We start from the raw sequence: 19,387 nt of genomic DNA, 5'->3' as shown, positions 1-19,387 counted from the left end.
GCCTGCGTCTCTGCAGAGTTTATGGAGCCAGACCTGTGTCCGGAGCCTGTGTCCCTCCTCACTCCTTCTCCCTGGGGAAGGGCGGAAGCTAAGAAGGCTGTGGCTGGAGCGGCCCAGGGCCCCAGGGTGGGAAGTCTCCAGGATGCAGGAGTGTCCTTGGGGCCAGAAGAGACTGTTCTTTGGAGAGGGGAGAAAGCCGCTATCTGGATGTGCCCTTGTGCCCAACGCAAGCTATCTGCTATATCGAGAACACAGCCTGCAAAGCAAGCGGAACAGCGTCAGAGTTTCTGAAGTGAGCCTGCTTGTGTATAAAAATGCTCGAGATGGAGCTGAGCTGGGGCCTGGGAACTGCAGCACCCCTGTGGGAACTAAAGGGGCCTGGTCAGCATAGGGGCGGGAGGGAGAGGGCAGGATTCTTCCTGCTGACGGTCAGGGAAGGCAGGTCTGGGCTCTCACCTTGCTTGGCCTGAAGAGGTCATTTGGAGAAGATTGCCTGTACTGTGACCTTGTGAGGTCACAATAAAACAGAGAAAGGGAGAGAGAGAGAGAGAAGGAGAGAGAATCTATATCTGCTGATTTGCTTCCCAGATGGCTGCAATGGCTGGGGCTGGGCCAGGCTGAAGCCAGGAGCCAGCAGCTTCATCCAGGTCTCCCACGTGGGTGTCAGGGCCCAAGCACTTGGACCACCTTCTGCTGCTTTTCCCAGGTGCATTAGCAGGGAGCTGGGTTGGAAGCAGAGCAGCCAGGACATGAACCAGCACCCACATGGGATGCTGGTGACACAGGTGGCAGCTTTACCTTCTACGCCACAACGCCAGTCCCCTGAAGTTACAATTTTTATACCCATTTTGAAGAAGCGACCACTGAGGAAGAGAGCACCGCAGCCCCTTTCTGCCCTACTAGTCCTGAAGTCAGAGTACTCTCCCCCCCCCCCCCCCCAGCTCAGTTCCCTGGCGGTGTAATGGGCTTAGCAGGGGATAAAGCCGTCGGCGGGAAGGGCCGCAGCGTTTCCCAGAGGCCTGCAGAGGGCGGCAGTGAGCCGCACAGTATCTGGGCGAACTGGCAGCTGCGCTCCCCAGGGCTTTCCAGCCGCACCAACGTGAAGAGGCAACGAACCCCGCATGCCATTGATGAATGGAGTGTGCCTTACATACGGTGGTCACAACACTCCACAGATGAGGACACAACTGAGGCCCAGGGAGGGGGAAGGGACCTGGCGGAAGAGACCTGCTGAGGTCTCCTAGCAGTGAGCCTGGGTTAGATCTGAACCAGGCCGGTGCGGCTGTCAGCCAGGGCTCTGTTGGGGGGCGGGGGGGCGCGCACAGGCTCGGGGGTGGAGGGACAGGAGTGGGGGCCCTGGCGCTGGATTGGGGGCGGAAGGCCTGCTAGCTTCTCCCATCCATGCAGTCCTGGGAGACAAGCGCTCAGGAAACTGAGGCACGGGGTGGGGGGTGCGGTGGGGAGATAGGGAGGAGGTGATCACGCAGCGGGCAGGTTTGGGTAAAGTTCATCTTGCGCCCCTCCGACTCCCTGCAGCGTGCACTCTGCTTCCTGGGACTCCCCGACGGCGGCTTCCCTTTCCACCTGCTACCGGCCTCCCTGCCTTCCTATCCGGCTCCCCACGCCCGGGGTGAACTAAGCCAGGTAGGTCCGTGGTCAGGAAGTTGCTGGACAACCTACCCTGGCCTCCGGAGCGCAGGAGAGGCCAGGGGACCGATACACTCGGACCGGGACAGCAGGAAGGAAGATGCGGGGCTGAGTGACTTTGCGTGGGAGAAATTCTATGGAGGGTGACGATCCCGGGTGGCAGCTGATACTTGTCTCCAGCCCCCGGGGAACCCCTTGGTGACCCGGCCTCGCTGGGTGTTCCCGGGAGCGCTCAGGCCCCGCCGCTCGGCGAGCGCAGCTCTGCGTAGGAAGGAGCTCCCCCGACCCCGACCCTCGTGCAACCAGCCGGTCCAGCGTCCCTTTTACGGGGACCCTGGGCTCGGAGTTGCCAGCCGAGTGCACCGCCGTCGGAGCCTTCCCACGAGCGCGCACGGAGCGGGCGAGGCAGCGGCTCGGCCCCTTTAAGAGGCGCGCCCCGCTCCGTCAGCCGCGCCGCGGCCACCGCCCCCCGGCCCGCCCCTTCCTGCGGCGCCGAGTGCGGGCCCGGCGCTGAGTGCGCAGCGAGCGGGCCGAGCGGAGCGCAGCGCGGCGCGCCGGGGAGGAGGAGGCGGCGGCCGCGGCGGCGGGGCGGCGGCGCGGCGCGGCGCGGGAGCGGAGAGCAGCGGAGCGCGCACGCCGCGGCCATGGGCTAGCGGCAGCCGGGGCCCAGCCGAGGGCACTGCCCGCCCGGCGCCGCGCCGAGGAACCCCGCACACAATAGCGGCGCGCGCAGCCCCGCGCCCTTCCCCCCCGCCTCGCCCCCGTCCCTGTCCGCGCGCGCGCGCCCGCGCACCCCCCGGGGGAACCGAGCCGGCAGCCTCACCTGCCGCCCGGGAGGGGGCGGGCATTGTTCGCCGCCGCCGCCGCGCCGGGGGCCATGGGGGCTGCCCGGCGACCCGGGCCGGGCCTGGTGAGGTGGCCGTGCCGCCGCTGAGGAGGGCTCCTGCTCGCAGTTCCCCGCGGCGCAGGTGAGGCCGGCCGCGCCATGGTGGACCCGGTGGGCTTCGCCGAGGCGTGGAAGGCGCAGTTCCCGGACACGGAGCCGCCGCGCATGGAGCTGCGCTCGGTGGGCGACATCGAGCAGGAGCTGGAGCGCTGCAAGGCCTCCATCCGGCGCCTGGAGCAGGAGGTGAACCAGGAGCGCTTCCGTATGATCTACCTGCAGACGCTGCTGGCCAAGGAGAAGAAGAGCTACGACCGCCAGCGGTGGGGCTTCCGGCGCGCCGCGCAGCCCCCCGACGGCGCCGCCGAGCCCCGCGCGCCCGCGTCGCGCCCGCCGCCCGCCGCCGAGGGTGCCGACACGCAGCCCGCCGCCGCCTCGGCCGGCGAGGAGCCCGAGGCCCGGCCCGACGGCGAGGGCTCCCCGGGCGGCAAAGCCAAGCCCGCGGCCGCCGCGCGCAGGCCCGGACCCGCGGAGCGCGACGACCGCGGGCCCCCGACCAGCGTGGCGGCACTCAGGTCCAACTTCGAGCGGATCCGCAGGGGCCCCGGCGCGGCATCGTCGGAGGCGGACAAGCCCTTCTACGTGAACGTCGAGTTTCACCACGAGCGTGGCTTGGTGAAGGTCAACGACAAGGAGGTGTCGGACCGCATTAGCTCGCTGGGCACCCAGGCCATGCAGATGGAGCGCAAGAAGTCCCAGCACGGGCAGGGGCAGGGTGCGGGCGACGCGTCCAGGCCCTCTTACCGGGGGCGCTCTTCGGAGAGCGGCGGCCTTGGGGGCCTCGACGGCGACTACGAGGACGCAGAGCTAAACCCCCGCTTCCTTAAGGACAACGTGATCCATGCCAATGGCGGGAGCAGGCCCCCGTGGCCGCCCCTGGAGTACCAGCCCTACCAGAGCATCTACGTCGGGGGCATGATGGTGGAAGGCGAGGGCAAGGGCGCCCCGGGCCCGCTCCTGCGCAGCCAGAGCACCTCGGAGCAGGAGAAGCGCCTCACCTGGCCGCGCAGGTCCTACTCGCCCCGGAGCTTTGAGGACAGCGGAGGCGGCTACACGCCGGACTGCAGCTCCAACGAAAACCTCACGTCCAGCGAGGAGGACTTCTCCTCCGGCCAGTCCAGCCGCGTTTCCCCGAGCCCCACCGCCTACCGCACGTTCCGGGACAAGAGTCGCTCCCCGTCTCAGAACTCGCAGCAGTCCTTGGACAGCAGCAGCCCGCCCACGCCGCAGTGCCAGAAGCGGCACCGGCAGTGCCCGGTCGTGGTGTCGGAGGCCACCATCGTGGGAGTCCGAAAGACGGGCCAGATCTGGCCCAGCGATGGGGACAGCGCCTTCCAGGGGGACCCAGGTGAGTTCCTTCCAGGGGTGCGGGCCATGGCTGGGCACACTTGGCGCCTCCCGCCGCGCTGCGCGAGAAACCGTTAAAGAAAGGGGATGGCAAGAGATATGGAAGAAGTTGTAATAGAGAGAGGAATGGGGAATGGCAGGTTTTTTTATTTTATTTTATTTTTTTTAAGAAGAGTTGTGGCTTCATGCTGATACTGTGCGTGAGCTAACGCCAGCCCTGTTTTTCCTGAAGGTGGATTCTCAGTATTTGGAAGGGGTAGGTGGGGTGGGCGCGGGTTCCTTTGGTTCTACGGCACCGAACTTCTTGTGAGTTCCAGTTTGGGAGCTGGGACGCAGATGTCCTAGCCGGGTCACCTCTTTATTTTGGGGTCCCTTCCCCCCTCCAGTTCACAAAGTGTCACAAAGCTGGGGTCCCCTCTACCGCCTCAGCCGGTTGCCTTTAGCCAGGACTGATCTGCACTTTGGGCAATCCCTGCAGCCACGGTCGCTTGTCCTGAAGGGGTTGTGTGACACGTTTCGGGGAACCCAAGATGTGCCGGCCGCTGCCAGGCCACAGAAGTGTCAGGTTCGCCGGCTGGCAAGTCGGAGCAGGTGTGGATCGGCATTCAGAAGGAAGCGAGGTGACGGGGAGTTGTGACTCAACAGGCTGTCGGAAAAAAAATCAATGGGATGATTTTATCCAGGGCTGGAGCAGAAGAGCCACACCCGTTCTGATCTTCCTGGCTTTGATGGAAGGCTTCACCCATCGTTAGTCACCCGCTCCACCTTGGGTCTTAACCGGCGGCCGCTTTCCGAGATCCTACCTTCCCAAGGATGAACACCCACAGGGGATTGCTTTGAGCTTCCATTGGCAGCCTGGTCCCCAGCCTTGAGGTTAAGCCCAGGGCATTGTGCACCTGACTTTCATGCTGCATCCAGAGACCATTAAGGTGCTTGGAGCAATGGGACTAGGTTTTTTGTTTGTTTGTTTGTTTCTTTTTTTCTTCTTTTAAAGATTTATTTGAGAGGCAGAATTACAGATAGAGGAAGAGACAGAGAGGTCTTCCATCCACTGGTTCACTCCCCAATTGCCTGCAACGGCTGGAGCTGGACCGATCTGAAGCCAGGAGCTTCTTCCGGCTTTCCCATGTGGGTGCAGGGGCCCAAGGACTTGGGCCAGCTTCCACTGCTTTCCCAGGCCATAGCAGAGAGCTGGATCGGAAGAGGAGCAGCCATGACACAAACTGGTGCCCATATGGGATGCCGGCGCCACAGGCGGTGGCTTTATCAACTACACCACAGTGCCAGCCTCAGGACTAGGTTTTGAGATCCAGGCACAGTTCGCAAGTGGGGTTGGGAGAGGAGCATGGGTGGCTGGGGCTTTGGGAGGCCGTGGGCATCTCCTGGAGTCCTGGGCCCTGTAGGGCCGATCCTGTGTTCTGCTTCATAGATTTTCTCTTTTTCTGCCGGTGCAGTTGCATGCGTGTCGTTTGTCAGAATCCTCTGGAAACCAGTGAGTCTAGTTTTGGCTCCGTGACACTCTGTCGTGTTTGCTTTAAGGACTAATCAGGTGCCGATCTTCCATTTACAGCTGGGGTTGGCTGGGACCTGCCGCCTGGCCCAGCTGCTTTTCCTAAGTCGCTGGCTGGGGGCAGGAGGCTGTAGGTTTCCCAAGTCCCAGTCGGGGGCGGAAGGTGGTAGGAGGCAGAAGCCAGTTCTACAGGCACATCAGGGTCTGGAGGGTTGCCCTGCGGTTCCCGGGCACCGGCCTTGTCCGGCCAGCTGTCGTCTGGGCAGGCCAGCTTGCACTGGCCCCTGGTGGTGCCCGGGGACCATGATTCATGAAGAAAATGAAAGGCCTTCGTGGAGAGCTGCTGTCTGAGATGAGGATTGCTTGCAGGTGGGGAATTCTGAGTCTCCAGAAAGTTGGGCCCAGCCGTCTCTGCAGCGCCTGTACACATGGCTGTGTTGCCCGCCACGTGCCGAGACCCCAGATGTGAATCGCAGGAGCGGCTGAAGTTAGGAACGGGAGGGAAGTGAGGCCTGGTGCCTGCAGTCCACGCAGCAGGTTCTCAGGGAATGGAACGTGTACAGCCTGGATGCACTCTTAGGACTTTCTGGATCCTAACAGGTTTTATTTTTTACCCCCAAATTATGAGTTTTTTTGTTTTGTTTTTAATTTGAGAGGCAGGGAGAGAAAGCTGTGTTTCACTCTTCACATGGCCAGGGCCAGGCCAGGCCAGTGCTGGGAGCCAGCACTTCGTCCGGGTCTCCCACGTGGGTGGCAGGGCTCCAAGTACTTGAGCCATCAGCTGCTGCCTTCCAGGGTGCACTTGAGCAGGGAATTGGGGTTGGGATTAGAGCTGAAACCGAAATCCAGACTCTGTGAGTGCTGGCATTAACTACTATGCCAAATGCCTGCCCTGTTTTTTATTTAAAGGGCATTTTTTTTAAAGATTGATTGATTTGAAAAGCATGGTTGCAGAGAGAGAGAGAGAGAGAGATAGAGATGTCTTCCTTCTGCTGATTCACTCACTCCTCAAACAGCCAGGGCTAGACCGGGCCATAGCTTGGAGCCAGGCACTCCATCTGAGTCTCCCATGTGGGTGCAGGGGCCCAGGTTCTTGGGCCACTTTTCACTGCTTTCCCAAGCACATTAGCAGGGAGCTGGATCAGAAGTGTAGCAGCTGGGACTCCAACCAGCACCCGTATGGGATGCCAGCATTGCAGATGACGGCTTAGCCCACTGGGCTGCAATGCTGGCCCCAGGACGGTTTGTTAGAGTGCTTTCAAGTTCACAGGAAAATTGCGTGGAGAATGTGGAGATTCCCGCATAACCTCTGCCCAGCAGAAGTGTGTGTGTGTTGCCGTGGATGAACCTGGACTGGTACAGCACTGCCCCCCAGAGTCTGTGGTTCTCATTAGGGTTCACTCTTGGGGTTGCACCAGCTGTTGGACTTCCAGACTCCCCGGTTGAGGGGCCAGCGCTGTGGCACAGCGGGTAAAACCGCCACCTGCGATGCCTGCATCCCATATGGGCGCTGGTTCAACTCCTGGTTGATCCACTTTTGATCCAGCTTCCTGCTAATGCACCTGGGAAAGCAGCGGAGGGTGGTCCAAGTCCTTAGGCCCCCGTACCCTTGTGAGAGACCTGGGTGAAGCTCCTGACTTTGGCCCAGCCCAGCTGTGACTGCTGGAAACATTTAGGGAGTAAACCAGTGGATGGAAGATCTCTCCTTCCCCGTCTCTCTCTGTAACTCTGCCTTTCAAATAAGTAAGTAAATCTTCAGACAACCAAACTCCTGATCGATTTAGCCCTGGGAGCCTTTAAGCTCTGTGCCCTGCCGTAGGAGAAAGAGGGATCCCGTGCAGGCTTGGCCATCTGTCCCTGGGCTATTTACTGATGTTCTGTGGATGGCCATGGAGCCTGCTGGCCTGAAAAGGAACAGTGTGGAAAAATCGCGATGTGGGGAGGGGGCCAAGGTCACGCTGATGCTCAGGCGGACGCGCTGGCTTGCCCCTGATGGCTGCACACTGGGGGAGTGGGCTGGCGCTTCTCTTTCAGAGCTGAGAGCCCCTGATGTTTGAGGGGAGGAGCTGAGATCACCCCACGCTGCTGTGTGCCGGGCATGGTGACAAGGTGCTTGGTGCAAGGCCCTTCGTGAGCTCCTCATCAGCTGTCTGTGTGCCAATAAGGATGCACCAAGGAAGTGAGAGTGCAGGGCCGCAGGGCCGGCGTGGACAAGGAGCCGTTCTTCCTTCCCGCACGTGGTTGTCCTGCTGCGTTCTCCCCACCAGACAGGCCGGTCCAGGGGTCCTTCCGGCTCCAGACTCCCAGGGTCAGCCTGAGGGGTCAGAGCACGTGGCCACGAGCCCTGCCCTATGCAACCGCTGCTTCCCCGCTGTGCCGCATGGGCTGTGTAGTGTCAGTGATCCTTGCTGTTTCGAAGCTTACAGATTGATGGGCGACAGGGAAATCCGTGTGTGTCAGATGGGAACGAGATAGGAGAGCCCCTGGAAGCAGCAGCGGCACTGGAGAGCGCCCTCCCATCAGCAGAGCATCCAGTGGAGTGTGTGTGTGTGTGTGGTGACAGCAGAGTCTTTGGAGGGCACCCACGTCTGCCATCTGTGACTCTGCATCATGTCCTTTCTTTTTAATGATAAAATATAAATAACATGAAATTTATTGTCTAAAGGTGGTTTGACCATTTTGGTTTTTTAGAGATTTATTTATTTATTTGTAAGGCAGAGTCAGAGAGAGAGAGAAATCTTCCATCCACTGGTTCACTGGCCAGTTGGCTGCAATGGCCAGGGCTGGGCCAGGCCCAAGCCAGGAGCCAGGAGCTTCTTCCTGTATGGGGTTGCAGGGGCCCAAGGGCTTGGGCCATCTTCTGCTGCTTTCCCAGGTGCACCAGCAGGGAGCTGGGTTGGAAGTGGGGCAGCTGGGACTTGAACCAGCACCTTTATGGGATGCCAGCACTGCAGGCACTGGACTCAGTGCAGGTGCATTCCTGGTGCCCCAGCAGAGCCTGTCTCAGCCTTCTGTGTCGCACACAGGGAAGATCTCTCCTGCCTTTCACAGCCTGTGGGCTGGGTTTCAGAGGTCGCACACTCACTCAAAAGTGTCTTAAGGGCACTGGCGCTGTGGCAAAGCGGGTAAAGCTTCTGCCTGCCATGCCGGCATCCCATATGAACACCAGTTTGAGTCCTGGCTGCTCTGCTTCCGATCCAGTTGCCCGCTGACAGTGTGCAAGGGAAAGCAGCAGAGGATGGCCCGAGTGCTTGGGCCCCCGCAGCCAGGTGGGAGACCCCATCTCCTCCTAATCTCCTCCCGGTATTTCAGCTTTTCCTTACAGAACACTAGGACGAACCCTAGGTCCTTTCCTCCTTTAGCTCCAAGCCCTGTGAGCCCCTCCCCCCTCATGCAGGTGCCCCTTAGGTCTCTCCGAGAACTCCTGTGCGTCACTGCCCATCGTCGCGTCTTCATTAAGCCACTAATTGGCCCAATGTGTTGGCGCCGGAATGATCACTGCCTTGTTTTTTGTTCCCCCTGGAGTGGTTGACTGGACCCACAACCGGTTTGAGTAACCTGGGGGCAGGGAAAGGTCACTCGCGGGCACCTCTTGAGAGCAGAGCCTTGAGTTCCCCGGGTGGAGAGTGGGCAGCTCCGGAGTCTGGGGCTGCTAAAGCCATCAGCAGGATGGAAACGGAGCCCAGTGCAGATTTTACTAGGGTTGTCTGGCTCAGGACGGCTGACTTGTTTTGGGAACAGAACGAAGCATTCCGGAACATTTCACTAAGGAAGGAGAAGGGAGTGTTGTTGACCCGAGTGTGTCCAAGGGAACATGCCTGCCCTGTGACTCTCTCTGCCTTCATTTGTCGCTTCTGGCTTTGGGAGCCGCCTCCCTCCCTTGCTCAGGAGTCTTGTGGCACCCCTGTGACTGACGTGACTGCTGTCCCCGCCAGGACAGGGTGCAGGTGAGCCGCGCGCGGAACCCACCCGGGAGAGAGCACGGGGGCTCCAGGCCTGGGCCGCTGCTCCCTCTGTGGTTTGAGTTCGCGGAGGCTCACTGGGTCTCTTGGAAGCCTGCTTAGGTTGCCGAACAGTAGGTCTGAATTTTGGCTAAAGCTGCTACTTTCTGGGTCAAGGCTGGGGGTAGGGAGTGTGTGTTAAATGAACTATGAACCCCTTGGGAGTCCTCAGCTCTGGCTGGAATGCAACCACTGTGGCTCAGTTAGGGTTTTTTTTTTTTTTTTCCCCTTGGAAAAATGTTGTTTTTTCATTAAAATATGTTGTTTATGTAGCATGCATGGGTTTATTGTTGACATTTTATTGCAGAATGTATACAACATATGCATGAGTTTTTAAAAGACTTATTTGCATATTTGAAAGGCAGAGTTAGAGAGAAGGAGGGAAGGGCCCAGCAGAAGCCAGGAGCCAGGAGCTCCATCCAGACCTCCTGGCTTGGAAGTGGAGCAGCTAGGACTTGAACCAGCACTCACATGGGATGCTGGCATGCAGACAGTGGCTCAGCCCACTACATCACAGTGCCAGCTCCAAGACTTACGTAGTCATTGATTTGAATGGCAGAGTGGGAGAGACAGATCTTTGATCTACTGGTTCACTCCCCAATGGCTGCAACAGACAGGGCTGGGCCATGCCAAAACCAGGGGACAGGAACTCAATCCAGGTCTCCCACAAGGGTGTCTGGGAGATCTGGGCCACTGTCTGCTGTTTTCTCAAGCACATTAGCTGATTACTGTTGGAGCTGATCCAACAGTAGAGCAGCTAGGGCTCGAACTGTCACTCTGATGTGGGATGCTGGAGCTGCACGTGGCAGCTTAACCCGCTGCACCACTGTTCTGCCTCCCTTTTGTACCATTGTAGTCATTAAAATTATTTATGCAAGGGGCCGGCACTGCGGCATCGTGAAAGCCAGTGCTGCAGTGGGAGTGCTGGCATCCCATATGGGTGCTGGTTCAAGACCCGGCTGGTCCTCTTCCAATCCAGCTCTCTGCTATGGCCTGGGAAAGCAGTAAAAGATGGCCCAAGTGCTTGGGTCCCTGCACCCGTGTGGGAGGCCCGGAAGAAGTCCAGGCTCCTGGCTTTGGATTGGCCCAGCTCCGGCTGTTGCAGCCAATTGGGGGGTGAACCAGTGGATGGAAGACCCCCCCCTTTCTCTCTTTGCCTTTTCTTCTCTCTGTGTGTAATTCTGACTTTCAAATAAATGAATACATCTTTTTTAAAAATTATTTATGTGTTTATTTTAGAGACAGCCACGTTCCCTTGGTTCACTCCCTAAATGCCCACGACAGCCAGGGTTGGGCCAGGCCAAAGTCAGGATCCAGGAGTTGGAATCTCAATCCAGGTCTTGGTGAATAGCTGGGACCCAACTGCTTGAGCCATCACTGCTGCCTCCCAGGGTGCACATTAGCAGGAAGCCAGAGCGGGAGCAGAGCTGGGAATGGAAACCAGGTACCCTGATGTGAGATGCACTGGGCCAAATGTCTGCCCTTAGTTATTTCTTTTTAAATATTGCTTTATTTGAAAGGCAGAGAGACATGTTTTTCATCCACTGGGTCAGTCCCCAAACGGCTGCAACAGTCAGTGCTGGGCCAGGCTGGAACCAGGAGCCCGGAACTCCATCCAAGGTCTCCCCCTGGGTGCAGAGGCCTAAGCACTTGGACCATCTTCTGCTGCTTTCCCAGGCGCATTAGCAGGGAGCTGGATCACAAGCAGAGCAGCCGGGACTTGGAACTGGTGCTGTGATGCGGGATGCTGGCATGGCAGGCGGCAGGTTAACCTGTTGCACCACAGCGCTAGACAGCCCTAATTACTTCAGTGTACAGTTTAAGGCCTTAAATACAAGGGTACTTCAGGAAGTTCTTGGGAAAATGGAATTAAAAGATAAAGTTCGTTTGAGGCCCAAGGAAAGTTTTAAATTCATGCATGATTATTTTTATAATATGCATTTTTCATAAATGTTTTGAAGACCCTTGGTGTGTAGCTCATATGTTGTGCAAATGTCTCTACTACCCATCACTGGGACTTTGATTTTCCCAGACTGAAGCTCCGTACTCAGAAAACACTCTGTCCCCATGTCCTCCAACCCCTGGTGTCCGCCATGTTTTCTGCACAGACTCCCTTATCCTGGGTGCTTCGTGTAGGTGGAGCCCTTTAATATCTGTCCTGTGTCTGGCTTATTTCACTCAAGTTGGGCTCTTTCCAGTTCCCCGGAATCATGCTGTCATCATCCTTAACTCCCTACCTCTGATCTTTTTTTTTTTTTAAAGATTTATTTATTTACTTGAGAGGCAAAGTTACAGAGAGAGGTCTTCCATCTGCTGGTTCGCTCCCCAAATGGCTGCAACAGCCAGAGCTGGGCTGATCCAAAGCCAGGAGCCAGGAGCTTCTTCCGGGTCTCCCATGTGGGTGCAGGGGCCCAAGCGCTTGGGTCATCTGCTGCTGCTTTCCCAGGCCACAGCAGAGAGCTGGACTGGAAGTGGAACAGCCGGGACTCTAACCGGTGCCCATATGGGATGCCAGCGTTTCAGGCCAGGGCTTTAACCTGCTGCTCCACAGTGTCCCCCCACCCACCCATTGTCTTTTAATAAGGACATCTGTCAGATTAGCTTAGGGCCTACACCGGTGACCTATTTTAACTTAAGTCACCTCTTGAAAGACTTTTCCTTCAAAGGCACGGGGAGTCAGGACTTTGACATGGGAAAGTTGGTTCCACCCTTGACGCCCAGTGAATCCCTTGTTGGGCAGTGGAGGAGGGAGCTGCCATAGCAGAGAGACGGTGCTTGCGCAGGCCATCCCCACCTATGTTTTAGGACAGATTTCGTGAGAGCGTCCGGTGAGGTTAGGCAACTTAGCCACGACCTAGGGCTCCATGGTCTGCCTTTTCTCTCATTTAAAAAGTTAGGATTGGGTCAGGTCATTTCTTTTAAATTTAAAAAATTCTTTTCAATACAATGTTTTCCATAATCCTGATCCTGGTTCCTGTTTCTTTTTTTTTTTTTTTTTTAATGTTTTTTAAAGTTATTTGTTTGAAAGACAGAGTTAGAGAATTGGAGAAAGAGAGATCGTCCATCTGCTGGTTCACTCCCCAGACAGCTACAGTGGCCAGGGCTGGGCCAGGCTGAAGCCAGAGCCTGGAACTCCATCCAGGGGTCTCCCCTGTGGGTGGCAGGGCCCAGGTACATGATCATCTTCCACTGCTTTTTCTAGGCACATTAGCAAGTAGCTGGATCAGAAGTGGAACAGCTGGGACTCAAACTGGTGCCCCATGGGATGCCGGTGCTGCCGGTGGAGGCTTTAGCCAGTGCACCACAACACCAGCCCCTTCTGCCTTTCTTTATTTTATTTCTTTATTTTTTTTTGACAGGCAGAGTGGACAGTGAAAGAGAGAGACAGAGAGAAAGGTCTTCCTTTGCCATTGGTTCACCCTCCAATGGCCACCGCGGCCGGTGCGCTGCGGCTGGCGCACCGCGCTGATCCGATGGCAGGAGCCAGGTGCTTCTCCTGGTCTCCCATGGGGTGCAGGGCCCAAGCACTTGGGCCATCCTCCACTGCCCTCCTGGGCCACAGCAGAGAGCTGGCCTGGAAGAGGGGCAACCGGGACGGAATCCGGCGCCCCGACCGGGACTAGAACCTGGTGTGCCGGCACCGCAAGGCGGAGGATTAGCCTAGTGAGCCGCGGCGCTGGCCCTGCCTTTTTTTTTTTTTTTTTTTTTGACAGGCAGAGTGGACAGTGAGAGAGAGAGACAGAGAGAAAGGTCTTCCTTTTTGCCGTTGATTCACCCTCCAATGGCCGCCGTGGCCGGTGCGCTGCGGCCGGCGCACTGCGCTGATCCAATGGCAGGAGACAGGAGCCAGGTGCTTTTCCTGGTCTCCCATGGGGTGCAGGGCCCAAGCACCTGGGCCATCCTCCACTGCACTCCCTGGCCACAGCAGAGAGCTGGCCTGGAAGAGGGGCAACCGGGACAGAATCCGGCGCCCCAACCGGGACTAGAACCCGGTGTGCCGGTGCCGCTAGGCGGAGGATTAGCCTAGTGAGCCGCGGCGCCGGCCTAGTCCTGCCTTTCTTTAACCACCTGTGCCTCTTCAATCCCTCAGGCATACCTGGACACATACCCTGCAGATGTCTCCATGCAGGTTTGCTGTTGGTCTTTTGTCTTTTAAAAGCCAACAAATGAAAACAAAACCCAGTAGTGCCAACGCATCTTCCCCTAGCTGTGTGTCTTCCTTGAGCTGGATGAGTGCAGCTGTTTCCTGTTAATCCTCTGTCTGTCTGGCTTCCTTCTTCAGGGTAGTGAGATCCTGAAGACAAGGACAGAATCTGTCCCCCGGGACCTGCCACACACCCTGGGCCCTTCCCCACTGTTTTTTTTTTTTTTTTTTTTTTTTAATGATTTTTTAAAAAATTTATTTGAAAGGTAGAGTTACAGAGAGAGGGAGAGACAGAGAGAGAGGTTGTCCATCTGCCGGTTCACTCCCCAAATGGCAGCAACTGCTGTAGCTGAGCCAATCTGAAGCCAGGAGCCGGGAGCCTCTTCCGGATCTCCCATGGTACAGGGGCCCAAGCACTTGGGCCATCTTCCACTGCACTCCTGGGCCACAGCAGAGAGCTGGACAGGAAGAGGAGCGACTGGGACTAGAACCGCGTGTGCCGGCGCCGCAGGTAGAGGATTAGCCTAGTGAGCCACGGCGCCGGCTCTCTCTGCCTTTCAAATAAATAAATCTTTAAAAAAAAAAAAAAAAAAGACACGCCCCAGAGGTTAGCTAATGATGCTCAAAGAAAGAACAGCTCCAAGGTCACGGATGCAGTCGCCAGCCTGGGCCTGGGCTTGGGCTGGGGAGACTGGGGCACCCCACTCTGTGTCATAAACACGTCATTTGTTCACAGAGGCCATGAGACATTCCTGGGCCCTCAAAACCATCTTGTGAAGTGGCTCTAGTGAGATAATTATCAAAATTACAGGTCGCCCTCTGGTCGTGGCCGAGGGGGTGCATGAGACCGACACACAGACCTGGAATGACCCAGGTCGAGGTCAAGGCGACCGCAGAGTGGCCAGCACTGGCCTCCGTCCTCAGACTTGAGCAGCGATGTTTGTGGCAGGAGAAGGGACACAGAGTGACTCCCTGGTGGGGTATGGGTCAGTCTGGATCGGTCGCTTGGCAGACATGTCCTGTGCACCTGCTGTTTCGGGCAGGGCAGGTGCTGAGTAGCATGAGCTGGGTCCTCGCTGCAGGTCCCTTTCAGTCTGGTGGGAAAGCAGCCACTGAACTGCAGCAGAAGTCACCCGGCCCCTCACTCCAGGCCGTTCTTTCGAGTTGTCAGTCATCTAGGGACTTGATTTCCCCTCTCTTATTTTATTTATTTGAATTGCAGAGTTGGAGAGGGAGAAGGAGAGAGAGAGAGAGAAAGAGAGAGATCGGTCAATCTTCCATCTGCTGGTTCAGTCCCCCAAAGGCCGCACGACTAGGGCTGGACCTGGCCATAAGCCAGGAGCCAGGAGCTTCTTCTGGGTCTCCCACATGGGTGCAGGGGCCCAAGCACTTGGGCCATCTTCTGCTGCTTTCCCAGGTACATTAGCAGGGAGCTGGATAAGAAGTGGAGCAGCCAGGACTGAACCGGCACCCATATGGAATGCCAGCACTGCAGGCAGAGGCTTCAACCTGCTGCGCCACAGCTCCGGACCCTGGTTTCCCCTCTTATTTTGCACATTTCCAGGACTCTGGATGATAGCGTCTTCCAGAGCTCGTCCCTGAGATGCCTCCAGCAACGAGCGTGGGGAGGGGTCTTCAGGAAGATAGAACTGTGTGTCCTTCCACTCTTGTCATTCATCGGTCAAGGGCTGTTGGTTCCCTAGAATTTATGGGCTGGGGGCTTGGTCCTGGTGTGGCAATGTTGAGCGGTGCTGGACCCTTTAAGAGGTAGGGTCTCACGGAAGAGGACTAGGTCTTGGGGGCTCCACCATCTGTAGGGATTCCCACAGAAGTGGGTTGTTAGCAGTGCGCCTGGTACCTCCCTGAATCTCTGGCTTCTTGCTCCACCACTGCCCCTTCTGCACAGTCTGTTCACGTCCTGCTTCTCAGCTGGCTGCATGCTGTTTCTTTCTTTTTTAAAGATTTGTTTTATTTATTTATTTTTTATTATTATTTTATTTATTTATTTGACAGGTAGAGTTATAGACAGAGAGAGACAGAGAGAAAGGTCTTCCTTCCGTTGGTTCACTCCCCAAATAGCCGCAGCGGCTGGAGCTGTTCCGATCCGAAGCCAGGAGCCAGGAGCTTCTTCCCAGTCTCCCATGTGGGTGCAGGGCCCAAGCACTTGGGCCACCCTCCACTGCCTTCCTGGGCCACAACAGAGAGCTGGACTGGAAGAGGAGCAACTGGGATTAGAACCAGCACCCATATGGGATGCTGGCACCACAGGTGGAGGATTAACCAAATGAGCCATGGCTCCAGACTTATTTATTTATTTGAGAGGTAGAGTTATAGACAGTGAGAGGGAGAGACAGAGAGAAAGGTGCATACTGTTTCGACTTTGCCAGCACCAGAATCAGGAGCTGAGACGTCTCGGCCTGAGCTGAGACAGGCTGCAAATGCCATCAGTTGTCCCCAGCATGAGCAGGTTCTGGGAGGTGCAGGGGGACGAGGCCTGGCTAGATGCAGAGCTGGCTGGCCGTGTGCACAGAGGCTGGGAGCGCAGCCCAGGGAGCACAAGGAAGGAGCCGAGGAGACTGCCAGGGGACGCTGAGAGAAGAGGAACCGCAGTGCATCAGCCACAGTGGGAGGCAACCAGGCAGAGCCAGGAGTGAGCGGCCCGGGGGTTGAGGGCTGGGGGGTGGTCCCTCCACTCAAGTGTGTCTGGAGATGCACTTTGCTCTGTTGCACTGCGGTTGTCCATCGGCGTGCGGTGCAGTGCGGCGGGAGGAGCTTCTGTGTGCATCACAGTGGGCGCCGTCTGTTGGACCTAGTTCCCGGGAAAAGACAGACCTTGAAGGTGGAAGATCCGCACCCACCCCCTTTTGGGAACCCTGGCTCTTGCTGCCGTGTGGCCTCGTGCAGGGGTGTCGTTCCCCCTTGGCCTTTGTCGGCTGGAGAGGATGACCCCCCACACTGCAACCTCTCATCTGTTGGGGGGCTATATATGAGAGGCAGGTGCAGGCTCTTGTCTGGTTCTGCGGAGTCTCCCCCAACACACGTCTGGCATGATTGAATGCTACTTAGCAAGAGGTGGTTAGGAGGAGGGCGTGGTTAAGTGGGGACAGATCATCTCAGCTGCTCAGCTCAGCCCAAGGTGGGTCTCCAGGGCCTGGGGGGAGGGGGTGGTTCTGCTGTGGACTTCATCTCCCTCCATTTTCTTCTGCTTCTCATGGCTTCCCAGGGCAGGTGGACTGTCTGCCCTACTCCAACAAGGGAATGATACTAGGAAGTGGAATTTGGTGGGGGGGGGGCAGTAATGAGTGAGATTAGTGGCCAGAGAGCTCCCTATACCCCCTCTGCCACTCCAGGACACAATTAGGAGACGCCACCTAGGAACCAAGAGGGAGACCCTCAGCAGCCACGCAGGCTGCCGATGCTTTGCTCTTGGGACTTCCCAGCCTCCCAGAGCTGTAAGCAATAAAGTTCTAAGCTGGTTATGGGCACCTCGTCCAAGGATTTTCCCAAAGCAATCCAAAGGGACCCAGGCAAGGTGTGCCGTACGTGTTTTCCTGCGTTGTGGCCCCTGAACGACAGCAGCCATATCTCCTGATGTCAGAGCCATGGCCGGATCCGCCCAAGGCACTTGAGGCCACGCACTGGTGAGCAGCCTGGGGGCAGGATGGCCTTGGTCCTCCTCAGGGGATCCTTGTGGTTCCTCTGGGCCTTGTGGCTCTGGGGGAGGGGGGGTGGAGAAGAGAGGCTTCTGGGTTTTTCTTACAAAGGTTGCCAAGGGGCCGGCGCCGTGGCTCACTAGGCTAATCCTCCGCCTAGCGGCGCCGGCACACCAGGTTCTAGTCCCGGTCGGGGCACCGGATTCTGTCCCGGTTGCCCCTCTTCCAGGCCAGCCCTCTGCTGTGGCCAGGGAGTGCAGTGGAGGATGGCCCAGGTGCTTGGGCCCTGCACCCCATGGGAGACCAGGAAAAGCACCTGGCTCCTGGCTCCTGCCATCGGATCAGCGTGGTGCGCCGGCCATTGGAGGGTGAACCAACGGCAAAGGAAGACCTTGCTCTCTGTCTCTCTCTCACTGTCCACTCTGCCTGTCTAAAAATAAAAAAAAAAAAAAAAAAAAAAAAAAAAAGGTTGCCAAGGGAAGGCTTCGAACCACATTGCTGTCCTGGTTAATGACCCAGAGAGGAAGTAAAAACCACAGTGTCTCTTCCTTTAGTAGGAAAGGAGGGAGGAAGAGGAGAGGGAGCATTGCTAAGGTGTGGACCCATCCCGGCCTCTTGCACCCAGAATGAGGTTTCCACGCTGGTGCTCGTGTCGGGACGTCACTGCTTTCTGTGGCTGAGTGATACTCAGGAGAGTGGTTTTGCACAGGTGGCTGGGCCTGCCCTGGTTACCTTCTGGGTTACCTTGGGGTGCCCACAGGTCCAGGGTGAGGGGAGACCCAGTCAAGCGTGTCTTGGGGCCATGTGGCCTGAGGGCCGTGAGTGGACGCTCCAGTGGGAGTGGTGGGGCCACCTCTTCACCTGGGCTTTGGGGAGAGCCCCAGGGCCATGGGAAGCTGGGACCCAAGTGGTGGCTAAGACTTTGTGGGGTGGTTGAGCCGGTTTCCTTTTGTAGCCTGCAGCCGGGTGACTCCCACCCCAAGGCCCAACCTGCAGAACCTGCCCATCCAGGGGCCTGCAGGGCTGTGGTCTTCCAGAGCCCTTTAAAAATGTTTTGATCGACACCTGATACTTGGACCTTGTCTATGAGGTGTATAATGTGTTGTTCTGATTCACGCTGGGTAATGACCGGAGAAGGGTCATTAGCATGTCCATTACCTTAAACTTTTCTTATTAAAGATTTATTTGTGTATCTGAGAGAGAGAGAGAGATATGATCTATCTTCCATCTGCTGGTTCATTCCCCAGCTGGACGCAATGACCAGGGTTGGGCCAAGCGGAAGCCTGGAGGCAGGAGCTTCATCCAGGTCTCCCACATGGGTGTCAGGAACCCATGCACTTGGGTCATCTGCTGCTGCTTTTCCCCAGGCCATTAGCAGGCAGCTGGATTGGAAGTGGAGCAGCCGGGACAAGAACCAGTGCCCATATGGGATGCTGGCATCACAGGCAGCAGCTTTATCTGCTATGCCACAACACTGGTCCTTACCTTAAGCTTCTGTTATTTCTTTATGGTGAGCATATTCAAACCCTAGCCCCTTAAAGGAAATTTTTTTATATATTTACTTATTGAGAGACAGAGCTTCTATCTGCTGGTTCACTCCCCAAACGCCTGGGTCAACCCAGTGCTGGGATCCAGGAACTCAGTCTAGGCCTCCCACTTGGGGGACAGGGATTCAAATACTTAAGCCATCACCTGTTGCCCCCTAGGGTCTGCATTAGAACTGGACTCAGGCACTCCGACCTGAGATGCAAGCATGAGAGATGTTCTAACTGCTATGCCAAATGCCCGCCCCGGGGGTCTTCCTGCGAGTGGACTCATAGTCTTGGTCCGTTTGTGCCTTGCTTATTCTCTGAGTGTAGTAGTCTCAGAGTTTTCTTGCCTTGCCAGAGTCAGTGAGCCCCAACAAGGCTGAGCTGTGTCTTGCAAACATGGCTTCTTCACCGGGGTCCAGTGGAGGGGGCCGGTGGGGCCCCTGCGGCTGCAGGTTTCAGAGTTTTTAGGCGAAGGGGTCAGGGCGTCTCCAGGCTCAGACATCTCCCGTGGTTGAGTGGATAGGATCATCCTGGACCTGAGCTCCTTCCCAGTTTCACGAGCGGATCCACATGCACCATTGGTGAGAGCCCGGGAGGTGGAGGGTGGGCC

At 57.3% G+C, this 19,387-nt stretch overlaps 1 protein-coding gene and 1 long non-coding RNA gene across 2 annotated transcripts in view; both read left to right on the top strand.

Annotated features, from left to right (window-relative positions):
* Window positions 1–2,492: 2,492 nt before the first annotated feature.
* BCR (BCR activator of RhoGEF and GTPase) overlaps window positions 2,493–19,387 on the top strand; it is a 129,387-nt gene continuing 112,492 nt past the window's right edge. The window contains exon 1 of the mRNA XM_008250161.4: window positions 2,493–3,938. Coding sequence (XP_008248383.3) covers window positions 2,633–3,938 — 1,306 coding nt within the window. The 5' untranslated portion in view covers window positions 2,493–2,632. The remainder of the gene's footprint in view (window positions 3,939–19,387) is intronic.
* LOC138847405 (uncharacterized) lies at window positions 13,813–18,439 on the top strand. The gene is made up of 2 exons (XR_011385202.1): window positions 13,813–17,356; window positions 17,714–18,439. It is a non-coding gene; the product is annotated as an uncharacterized lncRNA (long non-coding RNA).

Source organism: Oryctolagus cuniculus, chromosome 21 (genome assembly GCF_964237555.1).
Source record: "Oryctolagus cuniculus chromosome 21, mOryCun1.1, whole genome shotgun sequence".
Classification (NCBI taxonomy): domain Eukaryota; kingdom Metazoa; phylum Chordata; class Mammalia; order Lagomorpha; family Leporidae; genus Oryctolagus; species Oryctolagus cuniculus.
This window is presented reverse-complemented; position numbering and strand designations above follow the sequence as displayed.